The following is a 24,405-nucleotide window of genomic DNA, read 5'->3' as shown; positions in this document are numbered from 1 at the left end:
TCCTGGAGGTGGAATTGATGAGATGCATGGATGTGGCAATTAAGGAGATGATTTAGCAGTGGAGTTGGTAGTATTAAGTTGATGGTGGGACTTCATGATCTTACAGGTCTTTTCCAACCTAGATGTACCTTTGATTCAGTTTCTTTTCTTTTGTTTTGTATTTCCTGAAGCGTCTCCCTGTACAGATCCATTAATTTCCACAGTCACTTAAAAACAAGGTGCAAGGTGTCTTACACTCATTACCTCCCAGCTTCCAATAATTCAATGGCCCTTCATGTCTCAGCTGCTATTACTGACTCTTCTGCATTTAAATGTTTGTGTGGATTTAAGCACCTGTAAGTCACAAATTACATTGCACTGTATAAGAATAGCTCTGAACATAATTCTTCTGGCAGCAATTGGCTATTTTGTTGATACAAATACACAGCTATGCCCCTTCCTGAAGACCAATTGTCTAAGATTCTTAGCCTGACAGCAATAACAAACATTTCTGCCTATGTTAATCACTTCAAAGCTCTGATAATAGATTAAAGCCCTGACAGGTTTGGCACTAGTCAAATGTAGCAAAAGAATGATCTCTGCCTCCAAAAACTTGGCTGAAAATTACTCAGCCCAACATGTTCCTAACTGTGCCTATAAAGCAAAGCTGACAAAACTGTATCTTCACAAAGACTTTCATCTCAAACACCACAAACCCTGCTCTTTTCACAGCTGGCTTTCCCCACAGCACAGAACTATGCATTTTGGTTGCCTCATATACCATCCATATATCCTCCATCTCTTGTGTCATGGTCCTCTGCTGAAAAACTGTCTGTAACTGAATAGATGCCTACTTAGACCCATTTCCTCTTTAGACTGGCACCCTCACAGCTGTTTTACATTTTTTTTTGCATTGACCAGACACATTTCTACTTTAGTACATCTGATTTAAAATGTAAAATCACAGGACAGAAACATGTGCAGTTGTTATCACAAAGAATGCTCCTGAAATATCTGTTTCCCTCTACTTCTCCCTCAGAAGTAGAGATGCTTCACATTTTAAAAATCAATATTTTGTCTTATGTCTCAACATGCAGTGTATGCAGCAAGGATCAGAACATGGCAAATGTATAAACAAATAAATGGAGACCTCAGGGACTGCAGTTCTGATCCCTAAACATCAAAGGTTCTTCAAACTCATCTGCTTGCAAGAAGAAATTTGAGATTGCACACGCCTGTGAAACCACAACTCTAAATTTCCATCAGGAAATTTTTAGGGATCCACCTATGCATAAGCCTGAGGAGCCTTGATAGAGATATGGGGAGGATGCAGGAAAGGAAATCAAAGCAGCTGCTATTGGGAGGAGGCAGTCAGCAGGTAGCAGGCCCATACAAAAAGGCAGCGCAGCAAAAGGAGGAGAGTTAAAGCAAAATCCTCAGAAAGCAGCAAGTGAAGAATTAGAAACCTATTTTAGGGTGCACTCAAATGAGACATTCTTCATAGCCTGCTAGAGGACAGGAGGGGAAAGACTTAATTTCTCGCATAGGCCCTCCAGCCTATCCTCCCACTCACTTCATAAACAGCCATGTAAATGCTTTGAAGGAAAAAAAGTGGAATTTCCCAAATAGGCAAGACCTCCACGTTTAACAATTTAGGAAGAATTAATAAATAAACAGAAGAAATCCCCAGTCACCAGATTTCCAAATAAAACAAAGCACAAGGGCAGAAAGGTGGTCAATAAAACCTATTCCACAGTTATTAAGACACAGAACAAATAGATCACAAACTGAAAACTGAGATTTGTCTCTTGACACTCAACATGAATCAACTGCACATTGCTCACAGCAAGAAAGCACCGTTACTAATTTTAGTCTTGCATGTTCAACTTCATTCACTTCTTCAGTTCTTGGTTCACTTGACTTAATGTCACAAGAAGAGCAAAATTAAGAAACAAAGCACTGTCCTGACTACTAAACATCAGCTAAGGAACACTGGTGATTGACAATTAGGCTGCTGCTCTAAAAATTAATATTTCTTAGGTCTAGGAATCATCTGTTTACATTCTATTTTATTTTTTTTATTTCAGGTGAGATGCTATGAAAGTTAACTGTGAAATAAAATATAAAATTTTCTACTCTGAAGACTATTCATGAAATGGAATTAGTCAACACCAGTGCTGAGAAATGAATTATGGCACACAGCTATGCTCTAGAATAACTGTTTGTTACTAAGTCTACCATTCCTGTATGAAACATATAAATTTAAAAAAATATATTATAGAAGCTTTAAATCCAAGAGGCAATTACTGTGATACTGGAGATTTCTTAAATTTTTCTTTATAATACAGGTCCTTGGAAATTCCAGTCATTTTTAATTGCATCACAAATGATAGTTAGAGCTGTCTCTCCAAAAACTGAGCTATTCAGATGAAGCATTATAGCGTACTAGCGCTTCTGTGCATGATCTGTAATTGCAACCTTGGCTTCAATACTGAGAGGTGAGAAGCAACTTCTGGAAAGCTCAATTCCAGTCATCTCCAGCATCTGCCATAAGGATGCCACAAAGCTTTTGGTCCCTGAAAACACAGGGCTTAGAGAGCAGACTGACAAAGAAGTCAGTTCCCAGTGAACATGACAGCACCATTGGGAGTTCACATTTGGAATTAGCTTCAAATTAAAGACTCAGAAGATTTTTCAAATGTAAGCACTCTTCCAAAGGTAACACAATGTATGTTACAGTGAGGCTTCCACAATACAAAAGTCAAATAACATTTTCCTTGAGTTCTGACCTTCTGTGGACTAATAATAGAAATTTTCTGCTGTCTGTCATCACATCACTTGTCAGCTGCACACTGCCTTAAAGCAATGAGCAGACCAGTAGCTGCTTACTAATTTTAGCCTTTATTCATCTTACCTCTTATTTATTTATCCTTGTTTACAGTGACAGAAGCAAGCACTTCAGGATGCTTCTTTGTAATGATTCATGAACGCATAAAGAACAAGCTATTCTGTTGTTAGGTGGCTCCACTGCTAATTTATTTTAACATGTAGAAAGGTCTGCAAGAAATGTTCTCATGTGGACTTACATGTCGTATTTGCCTTCCTGTTAATGAAGGGAATCAGCTTCTAAGAAAAAACTCAAAAAAATGGATTCATTTTCAGTGAAAATGCTGTGAATTATTAATATAGAAAGGCATATGTTCTTATTCGGATACTTTAGTGAAAATTTAAAGAAAAACTCTCTTCTCTAGAGAAATATCATTCAAGCACCAAAGGCACATTATCCTTTATTGCAAGTGTTCCTCAAGAAACACTGTCTCACATGACAAAGTTTGTTGCGACGACACTTTCTGATGCACACTAACAACAACATCAATAAAACCAGTTGATCTACAGAACAGTAGCACGTGGAAAGCTGCTGAAGCTGAAAATTGTGTTCTCACAGTAACTTGAAGAATAAATCATTGAACAAAGTAAGTAATTGAGATAATCCTACAGAAGTGAGGCTCAACCACTATCCTTAGCCGTACTATCCTGTACCGTCTTTAAGCAACAACTTAACCATCAGTTGCTGACCTATATACTTGCACTCCAGATGTTCACAGTCTTCTCTGCTGGATTTCCTTTCTTACAGGCAGCATCCCTGAGTAAAATTCTCAAAGCATCAGTTAAGCAGAGGAATACAGAAACATTATTCAGTCTCTTACCATACATTTCTGTTTCACTGTGTTAGTTCAATAATGACAGTTTTGGAAAGTGTTAAGAAAATAAAGAAAAATTTTAGAAGCCTTTAAGCAAATGGCTTAACAGTATCCACAGAAAGTTAACAAATGGTTAAATATTAGTTCTACTTAGTACATCATCCCTTCGTCTCTAAACTGAGAATACTCACAGTACCTCTGACCTGAGCACTGCTGTCGCTGCTTTTTGAGGCAACAAAACAAGCATTATGTTATTGATTCCCTTTGTGACACAAACAGCTTGGAGCCAGACATTTAAATTCAACTAGACCACTCATATAATTTGCCTAACTACACAGGATTTACAGCAAGAATATGGCTGAAGGAACACACACACATACACAATTAAAAGACACAGGTACTGTCTGAAGATTGTTATAGTGCCAAAACTGGAAGATATTGGTAGTCTAGAGCCATAAATCCAACTATCTGTACTGTAACAATATTTATCATAAAGAACACATAGGTTCATAAGGGTTTCCCATCATTATAAATGCTACAGCTTATTACCTCCAGAAAAAATTTTACTGGTTTAAAATAAATACAAAACCAATAATAACAACAAATGCTCAGTCATAAACCACCTTAAGTCACCTGCTGGTATTGCCTCACTTTGCCTCAGAAAAGGAGAGGAAGTTAGATAAACCAAAATAACTGAACAAAAGCCACACAAAAATATAAAGGAATGCAGTTGCAACACCTGGAGGACAGGGCCAAAAACAAACAAACAAACAAAAAAAACACAACAACACTGAGGACTTGTAACATGTTGATGCCTGGTAGATGGACCCCTGAGAGAGCAGCAGATCCCCAGTTTTGGTTTGCTCAGTATAAGAACAGCATAGCCCATTCTAGTAGGAAAGAGAAATAATGGATGAAATGCCTCAAGCAATGTCACTTTTAAATGATTGACCTTTCGTGAAATTCTTTGCAGGTGTGAATGATGAGGAAGGTTTGATCATGGTTTACGACCGTAAGTGAATGCACAAAACTAACACACTAAGGAAAGGAAACATGCAAACAAACAACCAAAAAAAATTAAGAAAGAGGTGAGAAACCAAGAAACATTACTAAAAAAAAATGAAATACTGGTTATTTTATTTTAGCCTCTGTCCCCCTAAATATTATTTTCGTAAGTACAATAATTATGGAAAATAGATGCTACTGTTGTGCTGGGACCACAGGCTCACCTGAGTCCCATCTGTTCACTTAAAACCTTCTGCCCTTCTGCTACTCCAGTTCACATCATCCTTGAGCAAAATAAGGCTTAAAAGGAAGCACCCTTATCCTATTAAATAACGCTTTTGGCTGAGAACAGAGGAAATGAAAATCTCAAAGGAAAGTGAATAATGAGCACACTTTCAAAACTAAGTCCTAAACGTTCTGAAAGCAACTCCACAGTTGGGTGCCTATAAACAGGAAACGAATGAAACCATTAGTCTCACAAAACTCTCCTCCTTGTGTTAAGAACTCTGCTTAAAAGGGTAGCTCCTTATGAAGCACTATTTTCATTTTTGCCAAGTCGTGTTCACCTACAAAATAAGCGATATGATATTTTCTTCTATCTAGGCATATTAATGCAGAGGGCTTCAGAAACTAGAGTGCAGTTGAGTTGTATTTAGAAAACACGAGGGGAAACAGCCCAACATAGCAATCTTTTTTTGTTGTTGTTGAAGACCTCCAAGACAGAAGCAACAGGGCAACTGTTTATAAATAAAATTCTATGTAAATTCCACCTGTGAATTAGCAACAAGTATCCATTCAAAAAAGAATATTTGTTATTGTTATTTTATAGAAAGGGTCCAGAACAAGTAATAATGTCCTATCTTGTAAGGAGACAGAATGGTAAACTGAACAGAAACAAAAAACCTTCTGCCCCCTCCCACATTAGACAGGTGTCAGCTAGCAGTTACTGTCTCAGATATGAAATAAACAAGGTTAGAAGTTGCCTAACAGCAAATAACAATAATTTTGGTCCACCTTAACTGAGAGTTTCAAGTTTCAATACCACAATCTAGCTCATGCGGAATGCCCTGATTGCTTCTACCTGAAAATCTCAAATATTTATTTGCTATCACCATTGCATTCCATATCCATTCATCTAAAGTCTCAGATTCTTTAATATCAAAAGCACCATTATGTAAAGAGAGAATAACAGAAAAATCAAATTAACATCCATAAAATTAACTTCAGACATTCTACCTTAGAAGCCATCGACTTAACTGTGTTCTAGGAATACTGGAGAAAGAAAAGCGTTTTGTCTAGCCTTGTGGTTGTTGGGTTGTTTTTATTTTGTTTGACTTTAAATAAAGAAACAATCTAAGCAGGATAAAACCCAGCCTCTCCAGTAGCAGATGTTTCTGCACTGGATATTTTGAAAGTTTACACTACAGCACTCTGTATTTGGCGCTATTTTCCTCACCCATGAGCTTCAGAAGTAAGGTTTGTCAGAAAACGCTATGTTCAGTGACAGCTACACAATGCTTCTGCTGCTTTTTGTAGATGCTTTTACATGTTTAGCTGAATGAATCTTTTGGGGCATCCTTGGGATAGACAGGGAGCTACTGCTGGTTACCACTGAGACAAAGAAAAAAAATAAAAATAGTCTTATAAGGAAATGATCTCGCCCTTATTACAAAGTGACTTTCAAACATGACTAGAACAGTTCTTTTTTTCTGCTTCTCTTTAAGACATTTGTTATGCTGTACCATCAACAAGTTCCCATTCTAATACCGACATCTTTCCCCCTTACCCCTGGAAGCAAAATACTTAAACGTCTTGATCTTTCAAGAAATTGTTTATGCCACCCCAGCAGCTACAAGACACCGTTCACCGTAAGCTTAGTACTTACCACTTATGTTTGGGTCAAAAATGAACACTTTCTGTGGTGGTGCCAGATACATACTCCTACTTTCTTTAGGAACTCCCTATACCAGGCTATCAGAAAATCATTAAATGATGGGAGTTGGCTAACACACTTCCCATGCCATGCTATGCCAAAGCTGTACTTCCAGAGAAATGCTATATATAGCTATAGCTGTACTTCCAGAGAAAGGTTGTTTTCCATCTTCCTGCCTGGCCATCAGTTTACCTGCTCACTGTTCAACTACACACAGAGTTATTTGAAGTATGAGTTATACATCCAGTATCACAAATTGCTATACTGTTAAAATATTTAAATATAATGCTTTCCAAAACGGTAAGCTTTCTAAGAATTATACTAGTCATTTACTAAAAAAAAAAAAAAAAAGAAGAAAAAAAAGCCTGTAAAATCTTATGACCATAATCAAAGTACTTCTTAAATCCTTAACTCAGGATCTGTGCATTTTAAATACATCAATTCCTTCATTTCACATTTGTTACTCATGAGTCAGTTTTGATCTGCCAGAATAACATACAGAAGACATTCTTCCCCTCTGAAGATTTTTTTTATTTCTGCATGATAAACAAAGAGATCCTTTTGTTAGTATTTAAAAATGACATTAAGATGACACAGCAAAGTAGTGGGGGTGAGAACGAGTGGGAAGCTGATCAGAAGCACAACGTGCTTCTTGGATGTTCACAGAACAGCTGAGGCCTCAAGGGAAACTGGGAAAAAAAAAAAAGAATTGCGCATAGAAATCATTTTACCTATACATTACTTCATTTTTGACTCTTAAGGTTTTTTTTGTTTGTTTGGTTTATTTTAGTCACTGAGAATAATTGCTGGGAAACATTCTCTTTTTTGATGATTGTCTAATCTGCCACATGTAACTCATGATGTTATCCTGTTTATGACAATACCATTCGTTACAATGGAAATTCCTCACCTCCCAGCTGTGTGCAATTATCCAGGCTGAAGCCAGGATGATCAAAAGGACTCTGTTCAGCAAAACACTTACAAGCTTAACTTCCAGCACATGCTCATGTCTTAAAGGATATGCATCTTCAGCAAAATAAAGACAAAATGCACAAAATATCTTTTTCTAGCTCGGTAAGCATCCTATTGCTATTATTGCTGCAGTAAGGATACCACAGTGCAGTACCGTGATACAACCACAGCTGTGCCACCTAGATGAAGGCTGACTTGTCAGACATTCACATCTTTTGCTTGAAAATGTGCTTACATTTGCTGAACCATTAATGCTTAATCATTTCACTATTACCAGCCAGATTAAACATAACAGATCCTGCAACTGAAAGAATGGGAAGCGCTACATGTGCATATAAGGAGGAAAAATATACTGCAGTTAGGCCTAACATGACAGAAACCAATGAAGTTTTACATACAGCAAGCATGAGGAACAAGATAAAACACTGGTGAAACAGGACAGCTATGATGAAGGCAATTTCATACTTCAGCTGACAATCAATATTAACAAGCCTATGAGATAATTTCAACTTTTGTACACGCACTGTTTGTGTGCCTGTGTTGCCCCAAACCGTTGAGGTCAAACACCAACTAAAGAACATGACAGGAAAACTCAGGAAAATCATACAGGTCACCAGGGCTGACTTCACCCCAGGAGACCCTTCCCTACATTCTATCTGCAATCAGCAAGCTGTCTGCAGCAACCTGAATCCAACATAAAATAGAGATTAAGAAATAATAATAATAATAAGCAATGAGTTGTGTCTACCAGTTTACAGTAAAAGCAGAGAGTAGCATCTGAAATCTGTCACTTCATGGTAAAAAACAACAACAAAAAACAACCACAACCTTTTAAAACTGGACAAGAAAAAATAACTACATTTTTAAAGGCCAAGACTCTCAAGAAAATGTCATGTCACTGCATGCAAAATGAGGGCACAATGAAAGAGTGGCATATACCAGCAGAAAGAAAATCTCAGATATACCTCTTCAGTCAAATTTCACTAATCCCCACAATGAAATGAAATTAATGTTTAAAATTCAAAGCCTACTAGGTGCTTCATAGATTTGATATAACTGACAATTCAAGAGCAGATTGATGTTTCTGCTGAGGATACTTGAACATAAGATGGAAGCTGCGAGTCAGAAATGCTACATTTAAAATGGAGCCATATATTTTCCTCTTAAAAGATCCATGAGACCAATATCAACTAAAACTGTATTAAAATACAGAAACACTGATTTACAAAACCAAGCCCCCACCCATAACCTGTCTTCACCTATCTTTCTCATATAAGCTTTTGCTCATGCCTTACTTCTAAGAACAAGAAAATTTAAGCACAATAAAATTCAACAAGATCTTACATAAACAACTTTATTAAAGACAACAGACAGGCACTGTTTTCCACTGGCTTTCTCCGCAGCCTTCAAAATATACACATGCACCATTTTTACTTTCTTCCTTCACTATTTTGAGTTTGGAAGATGCACTGATACACATCCAACTAAATATTGTCCTGAAGCACAGGAAAATGAGGTACAAAGAGACTCCCTTTAACACCCCCGTGTGAGCCACCACTAACAGTCTAATTGCCTAGAAGAGCAGAAAGCAGCTCTTCTTCACTTAGTAACTAACAAGAGCTTGTGTCATTAATAGAAACCAAAACTCCAATTCCACAGCCATAAACTTCCCTCACAGACTGCCTCTCCTTAAACTGATAATTAAAAAATACACACCCACCTACCAGAATAATCATCTCAGTGCACTCAGTGCTTGTCATACAGTATTTTTTAGATAATTGCTTACACTGACACCGGTACAATGGCACACCTACTAAAGGAATAACAAATGGTCCTAGAAAGTCCAGCCACAAATGCTAATCAACATTTAAAAAAATAAATAAATAAGGCAGAAAGCCTCTCTTCCCCCGAAAAACATATATTATATAAAAACTAACTCAAAAAATAAGCCATTTTATAACTTTAGATCTTGGTGGATTAAACTCATAGGACATCAGCTAGAACCACTTGGGTTGAAAGTTATCTTATTATTTTGAAAAATAAGGAGCAATGCAGTGCTGCTTCCAAATAATCACACTGCATTTATTTCAAAAACTTTCTTGGAAACTAACATTCATTCAGTAGGTTATTGGAGAAATCAGTAGGAACTTAATTATGCAAATATTGCATTCATAGTATGTTCTCAATGAGTGCCAGAACTACTGGACTAGCACAGATATGCTGAAAATAAATGTGCCAGAGTCTTTCCATACTGAAGTAAGGCTACATTTTTAATATATATTTTACATAACAACATGCAAAATTCTCAGTGCCATATTTTCGTGATCTTTCAGACCTGAACACAGGGTCTGGTAAAGGTCCTGAAGTGAAAAAACATCCCACTAGAGTTTGAAATTTAAAAAAATATATATTTAAAAAATTCTACACTACATCCTGAGAGAAAAGATGAATGGCCCTTAGGAGTAAAACTACAACCTCTCCCATTTCAGACCCCAGCACAGGCTCTCTGTTGTTTTGATTAGCTCCACTCTGTCTCAAGCACTCTAATTTAATCACACAGAAAAACAGCTAAACACAATTACTTCGATGATGCCACACACAAAACTGACTTCAATTCTTCTAGGTTTAAGAATGCAGGCAATTTTAAACAAAATCATTTCTTATGATATATTACCATGTGACTAAATTCCACAACTAAAACAGCTTTAGTACACGTAAATACTACCACAGCTGCTGGAATTACTTTTTCTATGTTTGGTACTACTGATACCCAAATATCACAAACATTAGAAATGTAAAACAGTCTCTTTAAAAACTGGCATAGAATGTCACACTGCTGTGTTACAGGACCTTACATTTCTATTTCTGTCTATTCCCCTGAAGTCTTCCTCTTGAGATTTTGCCTTACACCTTTTCCAGCCAAGCTCTCCTCCTGATCACCATCTTCCCAACTAAGCCTAATCAAGTTTAAAAAAAAAAAAAAAATTAATGTATGAATGACAGTGCATTGATAGTATTTATCTATAAAACTCATTTAATATTCAGCTCCCCATTACCTATCACAACGAAGTGCAAATATTGCCCTATCCCTTTATTTCTGAATTCAAGCCATCCAAACACAGTTCATTCCCTTTTAAGTTATCATTCAAAGTAAATAGATGAATAAGAAAATGCAAATCTTTGTCCAGAATGCTAAGTGCAATGAAGTCATGCACTTATGACATACAATGCATCTTGTGCATTTCTCACCCTTAACTTTCACCCACTTCTCCACACACTGGTTTCTATGCACAGCTTGAATGACAGTTTATAATGCTGATGTCCTTTCCTCTCTGAATTCAGTTGTGTTACTTTCAAAATGGTGCATTCATTTTTTTCTTTCTGACGAAGAGAATACATTAAAAAGCCCCAAAGTTCTCCCTAGTTTTCTTGAAGAACTCCAGTCACATTTCACAAGCAGGCATGCAGAACTCTTTTAAGTGTAAGGCAGCAGTTCTACAGCTGAACAAAAATGTGAAAAATAAATGTACTTTATTCACATTGAAAACTCTAATGACAAATAACTGCTATTGATTTATATCAGCTTTCAGAATAGATGCAAAAACAGATCAGCTAAAAACAGGTGAGCCATTATACCAGGCTCAGGTACAAAGCAAAACAAACACAATGGTCTGAATGCATATCCTCACAGCTCTCCCTAGTCTCAAAGGAATTTTGAAAAGGTAGCTCCCATTTTGGATTCAGATACATGCAGAGATCCACATCCAGAACAGATGCCCTCAGCCTAACAACACATCTTCTGTCTGATCATGACACAAAAGAAAAAACTCAGCTGAGATGGACTGTGAAGCATCAGCTAGCCATGTCCTTTCTCCCATGGTAGGATCATCCATAGCTGTGATCTCTTGCAACAAAACCATGGTGGTTCTTTAACAATATAAATGATCAATTTCAGCACTTTTGGATTTGTATTTCTAAAAGCTTTTGCTAATATTTGACCTGAATCACTCTGCTGTGGTTTTAACATATTACTTCTCACATTGTGCCCTGCAATTCTCAACACTCATTTCAGAGAGGCAGAAGTGGATGCCAGCTCCTCAGCATCCAAACAATGCACTGTCGTAGCTCTTTAGAAAGCGTTTCTCAAGTGCAGAGCCCTCAAAAGGTTTTTCCCAAGTCAAACAGCACTTTCACCCGAGTCACAGCCAGGCTCAAACATGCAGGGATTCACCTTTAAAATGGGGAAGGCACAGCAGAATAAAGATGTGCAAGAGAGAGAGGAAGAAATTTATGGTATTTTCCTAGGCAGAGAGTAAGTGGAAATATTAATCTCTCCAGCTAAATATTTCGGTGCCAAATGCTTACAAAGATAGAAAGGCTGTGGATGTTCCAGTCAATACATTATTTCACTATAATAACACAATATCCAGTTAAAAAATATATATGCTTCTTCAAACAGAATAAGGGATAAAAGTACACTATTTGAAATTATAAGAGAGACATGAATAAGAGCTTTACCAATCACTTGTACTACAGGTTCCATCTGAACATTTTCTTTGCAAGTATATTTAATGAAGAAAACGCATACATGCATCCTTTTACTAAAAAAAAAAAAAAAAAAAAGTAACTCTATAGTAATTACATCAAAAGATATAATTAAAGTCACATGCAATATGTACCACTACCTTAAAAGGCAGTTCTTCCACATGCAACCAATTACAGCAAAACCCCTTTCTATACAAGAGCAAGAATTTTGAATGAAACCTCTTACTCTAAATCTTTACCAAATAATTGTTGTAACGGCATAAAGACAAAATGTTACCCATCTGCACGTTACTACAGCATAGGTGCCAATCTCTGAAGTGTCAAATGACATCTCAAACATTCAGGAGCCATTTTGTTTTCAAAAAGAAAATCAGTGCAGGTATAATGTTGATCCAAATTAAGATGTACACTTGAGTCTTCTCATTACTTTCTGCACTCCCAAGGATGATTTTATGGCTTGGAGTGAAGAGGTGAATTTTTATTCATTTAATCAAAAGTTAAACAAGATGCTGGAAAGATACAGATGTAAACTGATGTCTTCCACTCATTAACAGTAGAAGTTCGATCCTGGTAGGAACCACACAAGCCTCCTTAACGCTGCCTTGCCAACGCATTTACTTAAGTCACCTTACAGACTCAAGTCTAAATAGTGAAAAATTGCATTTTTCCTATGATTGGACTCTTCATCTTTTAAAAATCCTTAAATCAAATACATCTACAAAGCGTTACGATTTTCTGGCCAATAAGAGCAGCTAAGTACTTCCATTCATTTCAAAAGCACACCTGTCACACAGCAATAATATCAGATGAGTACCCTGGCCACATTCACACACAACATCTCAGAAAATACAGAAGACATATTTCAGTGCATTTCCAGTCATTTAAGTACCCACAAATCTTCAATGAAAGCAGGGCAGAAATAGCCTCAATGGGAAAGTCAGCATCAGATTCACATATTAAGGCTTCCAAACAAGACTCATGTGGGACGTGAGTTCATACAAGCATTCTGCAAAGCCTACATGTAGGTCTGGGAACTTCTAACTTCAGTTTTGAATGCAGCCAGTCAACGAGATTTATGGATTTCTTTCTAAGCGGTCACTTGAATGCCTTTTTCATTGATCTACCATTATGTAACACATTTTTATGCATCACACTAACAAGAACAGTTATAGTTAAGGGTTTCTTGGCATTTCCATTAGAAATCTGTTTTCAGGGACTTACATATCAACTATAATAATATACTTTTGCCTGAAACTTGTTATGAACCTGTGCCTGAATCGGCAAAAATTTCTACCTTTGAAAAGGCTTCTATCAAAACAGGGGAAAAAAAAAAAAGGCAATTTTTCCATCTACTTAGGTTGCTAAGTATTTTATCCTGAACAACCTAAAGAGGCATATGGTACCAGATATGAATAGCATATTTGTAATTGTATTAGGGATGGGTTTTCTAAATACATCTCACATTGCAAAGTGTCAATGAAAAAGAGCAGCAGAACAGAATAATGGATCGAGCATGTATATAAATTTCAACAAGATTTCAAACTAAGTAAAAGGTCTCCCTGGACATTTCTGGGCTTGCACAATAAGTGAAATAATGTTGCAATATGAAGCTTTTCATATGTACATATAACGTGTATTTATTTAACCATACTTCCCTCCTCCCTGTACATTATCTGAAAGAATGTCACTGCATAATAAGGAATGATAAGACTTACATTCCTAAATTTAGAAACAGCCTAATGGATCTTCAAACTAATTTCATGACTCCTTCAGTGCAAATCTTGTCAAACACAGATTAACGCTGTTACTCCAATGCCCCGAAGGGAAGGACCCAATAGAGGTCAGCAGTCCTTGAAAGAAGAGAGGAATTCAACAGTGCTCTACAACTCCCTTGGAGCTGCAGGGTCTATTAACTCAAAATACGCATTATAAAGCAAATATAAATATAGATTCGCAGAATGGACCGTAATGGCTTCTGGACTATTGGGTAATAGCTGTTATGCAAATGGCAACACATGTTTACACTTTCAGATCATAACAACTTCAACTTATTTCGCTACTTTTGTTAAATGGATGCAATAAAATGGATGCATGCAATTAAAAAAAAAAAAAAAAAAAAGACCTACACAGAGGATAAACACGAGCACCAATTTTACTTCATTAAGCAGAATGGGTCTCTTTTACAACTATTAAAAAACAGTTTAGAATTCTGCACAAAATAAATTTACAATAGAAATTAGGAAGAGATTTGCAAGATGACTACACCTGTAGGAGTGAATAGTTTTTTCAGAACTCTTCAGCACTTGTTCACATTAATTATTAAATGTTTTTAATAATGTTGCTCTCACTAAGGAAAAAATCTTCAGCTGCTTAAAAGCAACAGGAATGTCTGGCTATTTCACTTAGGCACCCATTGGAAGAATCTGGATGGTAAACACTTCTAAAAATCAAAACCATAGGACTTGAGTTCTCAGACATCCCACAGATCATGAGATACATATTTCAAATTATATATATGAAACCCACTCATTTTTCTCATCTTAATAGGTTTATCATGACCTTTACCTAATTCTATGCTTTTCAGTTCCATTTTTCTCCAAAGATCATAACTAAAAACCAACAGACCACAACCAGCACATGTAAGCAGACATGGGGATCTTTGTACTTGTAACAATCCAAAACAACTTTTCAAGAAAATTACCTGTAATGATTACACTCCAGAAAAAATTACAGCAACAAGCTAGTGCCAGCTGGACTACTTCCCTAGTTTCTCAAGGCTGGTACTGTGCATCTACATAGAACTGCATTTGTTTAGTTGAGTAGGCAACTTGCTTCTACTTATGGACATTCAGACAGGCTAACAGGGTCTCAACCTCATGAAATACCAGCTAAAGCTGGTATGCTCAAGTCATATGTAACACAATGACCAGTCAAAGCTACTGTCATTCAAAAAAACATTTCCAGTGATGGAGGATAAGGCAAAGAATGTGTCCTGGCAGCCTTTCCCAACTTCATCCATGGCATAAATGAACCTCTGTTCTTGTCCTTCAGCAGTGTGAATACTGCTACACACAACCATCAGAAGCTACTAATCCTACAGAACACAGAAGGGTTCACTGCACCCTGGCTACCACGCAGCAAAGAGCTCCAAACTCACGACAACAGAAAGGAAGGAAGCATCCAAGAGCAGCAATCAGGACACTCAAGTTTGAAGGAAAAATCTGATGGGTTTTGTTTTGTTTTTTCTTTCTTTTCCATCCATTTTCACAGAGTTGCTTAGTTAATGGAAATGCCTATTCATTAACAGTCCCCAGAGAGCAAGGGCTGGAACAAGGACTTTGCACTTCAAGCAGCTGGTTTTCAATACGCATACATTAGGAGAATTTAATATACTACCCCTGTCCAATCCCTGTCCAACTTCTTACAGACTTTTTTTTGTACTTTTCGTTCAACACAGAAAGCTGATTTTGTCTTTCAGCACAACCAGGATGAAACCAGGACTATTCCACTGATTTTCTTATACATAAATCACCAAACTGCTATATCTTCTGGAACAGTCCCTCACCCGAAGTACAAAATGCATCTCTCAGAAGGGTTGTTGTTGCATTCCCTTCCTTTCCCCCAAAGCTAAATTCTTATTATTCCAGGCCTAATAAATGAATTTCTTAGTATTTACAGAATAAAAATCAATAGGATTTAACCTCGAAGATATGAAAAAGCTGTGCAAGGCAGACAGAAATAACAGTTCCCTTGTTCTACAAGTCTGGGATCACAGGAAGACCGCTGACTCAAAATGCTTTTTCTGGCCTATAATAGCCTACATTAAGTATGACTTAGGAATTGTACAGTGTTGCACATATTTAATATTCACAGGTTGCTGTATCTTCTCATATTTAGGACACAAGTTTTGGTTCTGATTGACAAATACATATGTAATGGCTTGCAAAACTCATCCAAAAGGGCTCATGCAGTAGATGTAATCACAAGTCTGAGAGAATCTTTGCACTGATTAGTTAATTTGAAAATACTTAGCTAGACAATTTACATGCAAAGACAAAGCCTATGAAGTGAGCATGTACTTCACAACCTGGCCATCAGACAAGTAAGAGTAACCATATACATGCCCATTATACTGCTATTCCTACACAGCTCACATTATGCTAGCCATTACAGTTCCACTGTAGACAGTACTGTTGTCAGGAAATGTGAGTAGGGAGGGAATCCACATAGAAGTATAGCAAAATACATTATCATAAAGCCCAAATGCTGCTTCTGTCACATTTATCTTTCTGTAAACCCACAGCATGCCTATAAATTAAATGTAATTATCCATATCCATTTATTTTTAAAGTACAGATTGCATCCATCAGTAGTAGCCTATTTTTCCACTGTTAAGAACTCATGACAATAGATGAAGCTCTTAAATCCGAAGACTTTTTTTTTATTTTTTTAAGAGTTAAGAACAAACAAACCAACCTCATGGAAGAATACCCTCCTTTGAAATCAGGGGCCAAATCCTGTTTCCTGAATTCATACAAGCACTTTGCAGAGACCTATGGCACTAAGAGCCTGTGAGGGATTTGTCTTACTTTTAAACAAAAAAAAAAAAAAAAAGAAAAAAAAAAGAAAAAGAAAAGAAAAAGAAAAGAAAAAGGAGTTATTACTATATAAGACTGTATTTTAACATGGTTGAGTAATAAAGGCTGTAATATAAATCTTGGAGAGGGCTGCACAGAGTATGAGGAGAAAAAAGGGAGGGAGGAATAATAAGGATTTAGTCATGGTGCACTGACAGACTTTTAGAGTCACTAAGAAGCATGAACACTGCTATGGGAATAGCTTAAACTTGTAACAAATTTATAGAGCACAAAATAAAATCTTTCATTCTACTACACAGCTCGTCCATAAAGATTTTATGTGATTTTCAATGGAGAAGTTATGAAAAAGCAGCCCTGTAGTAGGAGCTTACAAAGTACACTGCATGTTCATTCCCACATGTTAACACAAAGATACTGGCCATAAAACGTATTACAGACAAATCTATCTTATTATATGGCAGATGTCAAATTACTTAGATATTTATAGATTGAGGCTTACTAAAAAACGAGGTAGCAATAATTATTATTTCAATTGTACAAATCATCTCCAAAGCAATCTCGTTAAGTTTCTGACAACCATACTCCAGCCTTCAGGAAACATTCAGAGCAATCACTTGCAGAAATCACCAGCACCAATGAACCAAGAAGACATCCTACCGACTGAAGTTTTGCAAGACTAGCACACAAAGTGCAATCCAATTAACAAGCTATTTATATTGGCCATAAAAAGAAATAGAAGAATCATATCATGCTTCCTGAAGAAGAAAAGCAAAAAAACGGTAAAAAACGTGGTGATTCCTCATTACAAAGACTCACTAAGAGATCTGCCCTGGTTTCCCTAGGTCCTGTAGCTGCTCACTCATAGGTCAGAATGTTCTGTATGGACTGAGCTCCAATGGCTCAGCAAAGACCAGTGGTTGATCTCTAGAGCTGATCAACACTGCTTTCCAAACTACATTTGTAAAACCCACTAACCTCTTGCTGGTGCCTGCAGGGTAACTGGGCACCCCAATGCATTCAAATGTGAGAATACAAGAATCTATCTTCAGTAAAGAAAAATGGAGTTCTTATTACTGCAAAAGGATAATGCCTACAGGACCAACAGCTGTAAGCAAGCAGTTTGCTTTTCACCTCCGTGGAATTAAAATTCATGCCTGGGCCTACTGAGACTCCACAGTGTAACTCACCTTACAAAATAAGTAAATGAATGAATGAAACTAGGAATGTATACTGCTGTAATAATCCAAGGTGCTTCCCAGGAGCTCCTTTTTCAAAACAAATTAGATGAGGCTACAAAACTAAACAGATGATGACTACATAGATGACTACGAACTGAATACCTATGTAATCACTTTTCCCCCCTTCTCATGTAAAAACGTCATGAGTCTGAATCTACAGCTACCACGAGCTATGACAGTGCTGAAGAGAAGTTTTCACCTGGGAAACATTAAAAGGAAAAAGAAGAAAAGCAAATATCCAAGAGTTCCCTGTTTGCCAGGCATTTGAAGACCTCAGAAATGTTCCATATGAACTACAGTTACACAAAGGTTAGTACCATCCTAAGAGCAATTCCCCAAGCATAAAATAAAACAAGGAGTCAACTTTTACAGCTGAAATCTGTAAGTAGAAGCTAGGACACAGCAAGTAAATACTCTGAAATTAAAATGCCTTTCCCTTCTTTAATTTCTGATAAAATATATGTATTTCCAGATATTGCCTGATGTTACTGTTTATGGTACTAGCACATAACATAAATCATATATGTTAAGATATATAATATATAATCACCTCTGAACAAGCTTAAAAGTTAGGTCCCAACTTGCTGCACTCAAGTATGTGTCCTAAATAAGTAATTACAGACTGTGGTATTCTATCAAAACCAGCATGAAAACTTCAATCCATATGCAAAGTACCATAGGAATATTTGCTTAGGTCCCCAAGGAAGCTCTTATTTTTCCTTGTCTTAAAGCTAAGTAAGAAAAATGCATGAATTAGTGGTGTAGGACAAGAGATGCTAAATAGAAATCCACGTTAACATACCACAGTTGAAACTTAAGATACAGTGAAGCCATCCCAGACAATTAAAGCAGCAAGTTAAACGAGATTTCATTAAAAAAAAAAAAAAAAAAAAAAAAAAAAAAAAAAAAGTATCACCTTATATCACCTATAATATCACCCTGATTTATATCTATATGTATATATATAGATATATATAAAAGAGAGAGATGTCCTGGGAGGCACTTTAGTACAAGCCTGTAGTGCACAATAACTTGGCAAGAGCTAAACTCAAGCTGTCTGCCAAAAAAATACTATTTTATATGAAGAAGCATATACCTATGATATAGGAAATGTAATAAAACCATCTCTAGCAGCAGGAAGAGTTTAGTATTAGAGAAGCAACACCATTCCAGCATTTCCAATGTTTCTTTTTCAGTGCACCTCCAGTCCTGTTCTCTCCCTGATCTCTCTATGTATCACAACAGAGAACAGCAACATGCGCAACCACAATGGATCAACAAAAGAAGATACTGCTGACAGGAAACATTTTCTCACTTCTTCCCATACCAGTGTATATGAGACACTTTTCCCTGTTTTGATATTGTCTTTTCCTCTTTTCTCTGTCTTTCTTTACCTGACTTGATCACCATGTTCTACTCTAAGCTTTCTGGTTTGGAACAGCTCCACACTACTTCATTACCATTTAACCCCTGCTTCTTTCTGGATCACAAGCCATCTCTTCCTTCTTACATACCTAAGCTAAATGCTACTACTTGAGAAGCTGCAACATAAATCCTGTTGTTCTCATGATATACAAGCCAGTCTTTTGAGCGTTGTTAATGAAAATACCTCAAGGAGCCACAGAAGACTTTAAAAAAGCCTTTAAAAAAGCCAGGAGTGTGTCTCTGTTATCAAAAGCAACAAAAAGCCAGATGTCTGTCAGCAAAGCACTGCTGCGCTCATACTTCTCTGGACTGACATTATTCAGATCTATGAGTATTGTACTTTTTTTTGTTTTGCAACTTTGATAAATTCTGAATAGAGAAGTCAGAATATGCTACAAGATGTACATATGTGTTTTTAGGAGCACTAAAGTTAGTAGGTCCCTTTGTGTAAAGCTTGGCATAACAAATAAGCAAATCTCACCCTGATAGACAGTTACAGCTCCTTTGTTTCTGCAACTCCCACTCCATATAGGGATTACACAATCAATCCAAGTGGATCCTTCTAAGACAAACCAGTCTACTAAACTCCACAGACACACAGTAAAGCAACGTGCCAAAATCTGAATGATGATAAGGAAGCAAACATTTAAATTTAAACTGTTCTGATTCTTCTCCACAGAACCTCAATATGAATAGTTAGCTATATTTAATTAAACACACAAACCATTGCCTAAAGTCATATATATTTACTGGGGAAAAAAATACAACCATGGAACATCTCTCCTTCTTTTAAGACATCCTGTACTAGAATCCCAAAATAGCCACAGACCAAGGGGAAAACAAAACAAATTGACCTATTTAATAGGAAATAAGCCGAGACACTGACAACCACCACATTACCAACATTATCCATAGAAATATTCATGTCTTATTTGAATGGATCAAGTGCACAATATTCTATGCAATACTCAGGCACTTCTGAATAAAATCATTTCTGTGATACTTAATGAACTTGTACCATTTTTTTTTCCCTTGGTTGTGGTGTTGTCAAGGGGTCTGTTCAATAATTAAGCCTGGAGATGCAGATGTGGAAATGTAGCATCTCAGCTAGCAATGGTTATTAAAAAAGGAAAAAAAATAAAAAGGAAAATAGAAAAAAAAAAAAGAAGATACAAAGATTTATTTTATTTTATTTTTTAAACGTGTTTTTATTAAGGAATAGGAAGCCAAGAAGCAAAGTCAAGTACAACAACAAACATATGGAAAATGCATTTTGTGTTAGACTCACTGCTAATCTTATGTAAAATCAAACTCATTAACACGAGAAAACCCTTCCAGTTTAAGTAGAGTTCACATTTCTCTACGTTTGCTTCCCAAAATTAAGGTAAGCTTCAAGAAAATCTGCAGTATAACTAACATTCAACTGCAAGGCCTGCTCCAAAGAGGTAAGTGGAATTAGCGATAGTGGTTACCGCACTGCATAAAACCTTTACTCAGTGGATGTTATTTCCTCCCAAAAATACAAGGATTGAGTAAAAATAGCCATGATACCCATTAACAACTAAATACGCCTGAAGTTCTTATTTTTCTCATGTTAATTCAGCACATTCCCTTGGGCTGGAAGGAATTGTGTTCAAAAGTACAGCACTTAACCGTTTTGTAAGAGGATATTTGGTAGTTGAGGTTTCTGTCTACAAAAGGTTAAGCAAGAAGGCAGGCCACACATTCAAGTCTGTTGCATACAAAATGTTTTTGCAAGGCAACAGTAAAGCCCATTACACTAGGAGTTGGTTATGAGATGTATTCATCACCTCTATAAGAACTCAAAGTCAACAACCATCCCAAACATACGTTCCATTTCTATAAGCAGATGTAAATTCTCCTGTCTAATAAAGAAGAAATATAACAATTAACTCCCTGTTACTGAAGATAATGCTTCTGCCTGCATAAGGGCATGGAATTTGTATGGGGCGTGAAATGTGTCAAGAAAGGAAGGCTGATCATTTTGCCAGGACTACAGAGCAAACAAGAGTACACCAATGGCTCAGAAAACAAGTCCATAAATCCAGGAGGTGCTTCTGTCTTTCTCTCTTTATTTCAGATTTTACATCTAAAAAAAACCATCCAGTACTCTGTGGCATTCCTTCTGGTGCTCTCCAAAAATCCAAAGCCAAAATTCGAATAACGTGTCAATGAACAAGTCAAGGCCTTGTACACCAAGTGTTTTGTTCTGTGCTGGAATGCCCCTCTTCTCATTTACTTCAGGCTGATCAAGATACATTAATATTTGTTGAGGTGTACACTTCATTGTGAAATGGACTGTTACATGCTATACTGAAGAAGATTAAGAAAACTATCTTGCCTTGGAATCTCTTCTGGAATTGTAAAGTGAAAAAAAAATCTGGAAAACGAATGTCAGTTTTAAGAAACAGGTATTATCTCAGAGCAATTTAAGCCCGCAGCTTAAATGCTTCAGAGATGCTTGTGTGACAAAATTAACCAAGTATAACCTCCCCCAGCAGATATACAGGTAGTCTGAGACGTCTCACACAAGTCAAGCATTTCATGATAGAGACATAATAAACTGACTTCAGAATACTAAAAATAATATGCAGCCTTATAGCCAGCCTGAGTGCCAAATCACAGTATTCTGATATGGTATCACCTCTAACCAGAGACCAAATTTCTGGAAGTATTGAAACATCCTTCATTTTTCTAGGCAAGGAGAAAGAAAATTGCACTGTCTTCCACCTTGGAAAAGCTGAGATGGTTGAGCTGTCGTCTGCAGGTCAGTGTTACACAAGAAAACAACCCATCATTCCCACACCACCTAGAAAACAACACCATATACCTCCTATCCAGACTAGCTTTAATGATAAGTGCTTTAAAATGCAATGCAGTTTTCTTGTTTTGCTCTTAAAACTCCTGAAAGAAGAACACTCGACTGCAATAGGTCCTGAACTACAAGTTGAGCCCATGTGAAGCTGAGAAGCCCTCACTTCACAGGTGACGCTGCTCAAGGAGAGATTATTCAGCATTTTCCTGCTAACTTGAAAGAACCACACCAAGCTCTCTGCTACCAGGCCGTAGCACAGCACAGCTCCCAGGACAACCAGCAGTAACCTCACACCCAAATTAGGCCCAGGGCTACATGTTACTGAGAAAAAAAGTCCCGACTGAGAACAGATGTTGACCAATTCATTCACTGCAACACTTCTGAGAAACCAAGCATACGTCTGGGACAACACAAATACATTTCAGTTAGCTGAACGATCATACCAACACATCGGATAACTTCCAAGATATTTCCAAATTATAGGCACAGAACACAGGAGAGAATGTTTCTTTGCAACTCTTTTTCAAGAGCAATGAAAGGTTTGTTCCAGACTTCTACAACTGCCTGAAAACATCTCACAGCATATTCATTTTGTGTCAGGTGCTGCTATCTGCTTCAATGTCTCCATCTTGTCATCCTCACGAGACTACAGGGCCAACTGTATCCTACACAAAGTTGCACTGCTTACATGAAAACCTGGACCTCATTATTTCCAAATAATGACAGTAAATGAGGGAAAAGTTCTGCCCAAATCACAGTCACTTTTGCAACACACATCTGAGCCTTCTCTCATTTCCTCCACAGTTGCTCGGTCTCCCAGGTAACACAAGCACTTCACAAACTACCCAGTTATTATCCTAAAGCAACTTCACCATTCGAGCACAGTCATTTCCAACTGCTCAGATAAGAGACAAGCGTCTGGAGAAACAAATAGGTCAACTTTGACTCAGTCATAACCATGAACAGAGTGCCAAGGTAGAAAAAATAAAAGCAAGTTACGCACAAGATAATCAGCTTGGTTTTTTTTTTTCCCTCATTTTTTCTTCCTTTTTTTTTAATATATATATATATAAAAACAAGCAACCTGCTAAGGCAATGCAAACAGCAAACTATTCTTTAATGTTTAAAAAAAAAAAAAAAAAAAGCTGAGAAGTGAAAGGGTAACTAAGAAAGGCATTAAACAGGTTAACAATTAGAAGCTCACCCTTTTTTTTCCCGCGGACGCGAGCAGAGTTTGCACCGAGCAGCCCGGACTGCCTTGGGGGCTCCGCGGGAGCGGCCCCTCCGCCCGGCGGACAGGCCGTGGCGGGGTGCAGTGTGGCTGCGCGGCCGGCAGGGGGCGCCGTTGCTCGCGGGAAGCGCTGGGGAACTGCTGCAACCGGCGGCGGCGCGGCCAGTGCTGCTGGGCCGGTGCTCCCCGGGTCCTTCCACGCGAAAAAGTAGACGGGACGGGACAAGGCAACCCTCCGGATGCCCCCCAGCTCCGCCCCAGGGAAGGAGGCCTCGCCGCTTCCCCGGCCGGCAATGAGCGCCGCTCCGCCTCGGTAGAGATGGGGGGAGGGACAGCCCCTCTCTCCCAGCAGAAAGCTCCCAGCCCCAAACCATAAATACTCACCATATTGACTTCTGAGACCATATCTATACTGGCAATGTCTATGTTCATGCCAACAGCCACTGGGGGACCTGCAAACCAACAAGATGGTCCGCAATGTGATCGCTAAGAACTTAACTCATTCTTACCAGAGTTACAAGGACTAAGACATAGTAAAAAAAAAAAGAAAAAAAAAAAAAAGAAGAAGAAGAAGAAGAAACGATTAATAAACAAATAAATAAAAAGCCAGGAAGGTGACAAAACAGCGTCCCCCAGCCCGTCCCTCCCCCGCCCCCCCGAGCGTGCAAGCTTGCCATCGATCCGCGAGGAACGCGTTAGCACCGGATTCACCCTTTGCGCCCCGCCAGCTGGAGCGCCGCTTTATATAACGCGCACACGTGTCGGCTCCGGCGCCGGCTGCTCCCCGGGGAGCCCGCGGCACGCAGCCCGGGGCGGGCAGGGGGCTGTAGGGACCCCCCCCTTTCCTCCCCGGCCCCCCACCCGGCTCAGTCCCGCCGGTACCGGGCGGGGGACTCCGGCGAGCGCGTCCGACACCGATCGATAAACACACGAAGTAGTTGG

At 37.9% G+C, this 24,405-nt stretch overlaps 1 protein-coding gene across 5 annotated transcripts in view; it reads right to left on the bottom strand.

Annotated features, from left to right (window-relative positions):
• GABRB2 (gamma-aminobutyric acid type A receptor subunit beta2) overlaps positions 1-24,405 on the bottom strand; it is a 159,975-nt gene that overhangs the window by 112,887 nt on the left and 22,683 nt on the right. For all 5 annotated transcript variants that reach the window (XM_048960301.1, XM_048960303.1, XM_048960302.1 and 2 more), the window contains exon 5: positions 23,848-23,915. In XM_048960301.1, the coding sequence (XP_048816258.1) occupies positions 23,848-23,915 (68 nt within the window). The remainder of the gene's footprint in view (positions 1-23,847; positions 23,916-24,405) is intronic.

The sequence above is a fragment of the Lagopus muta genome, chromosome 14 (assembly GCF_023343835.1).
Source record: "Lagopus muta isolate bLagMut1 chromosome 14, bLagMut1 primary, whole genome shotgun sequence".
NCBI classification, from domain to species: domain Eukaryota; kingdom Metazoa; phylum Chordata; class Aves; order Galliformes; family Phasianidae; genus Lagopus; species Lagopus muta.
The sequence above is the reverse complement of the archived record's forward strand: the minus strand, read 5'-3'. Positions and strand labels throughout refer to the sequence as shown.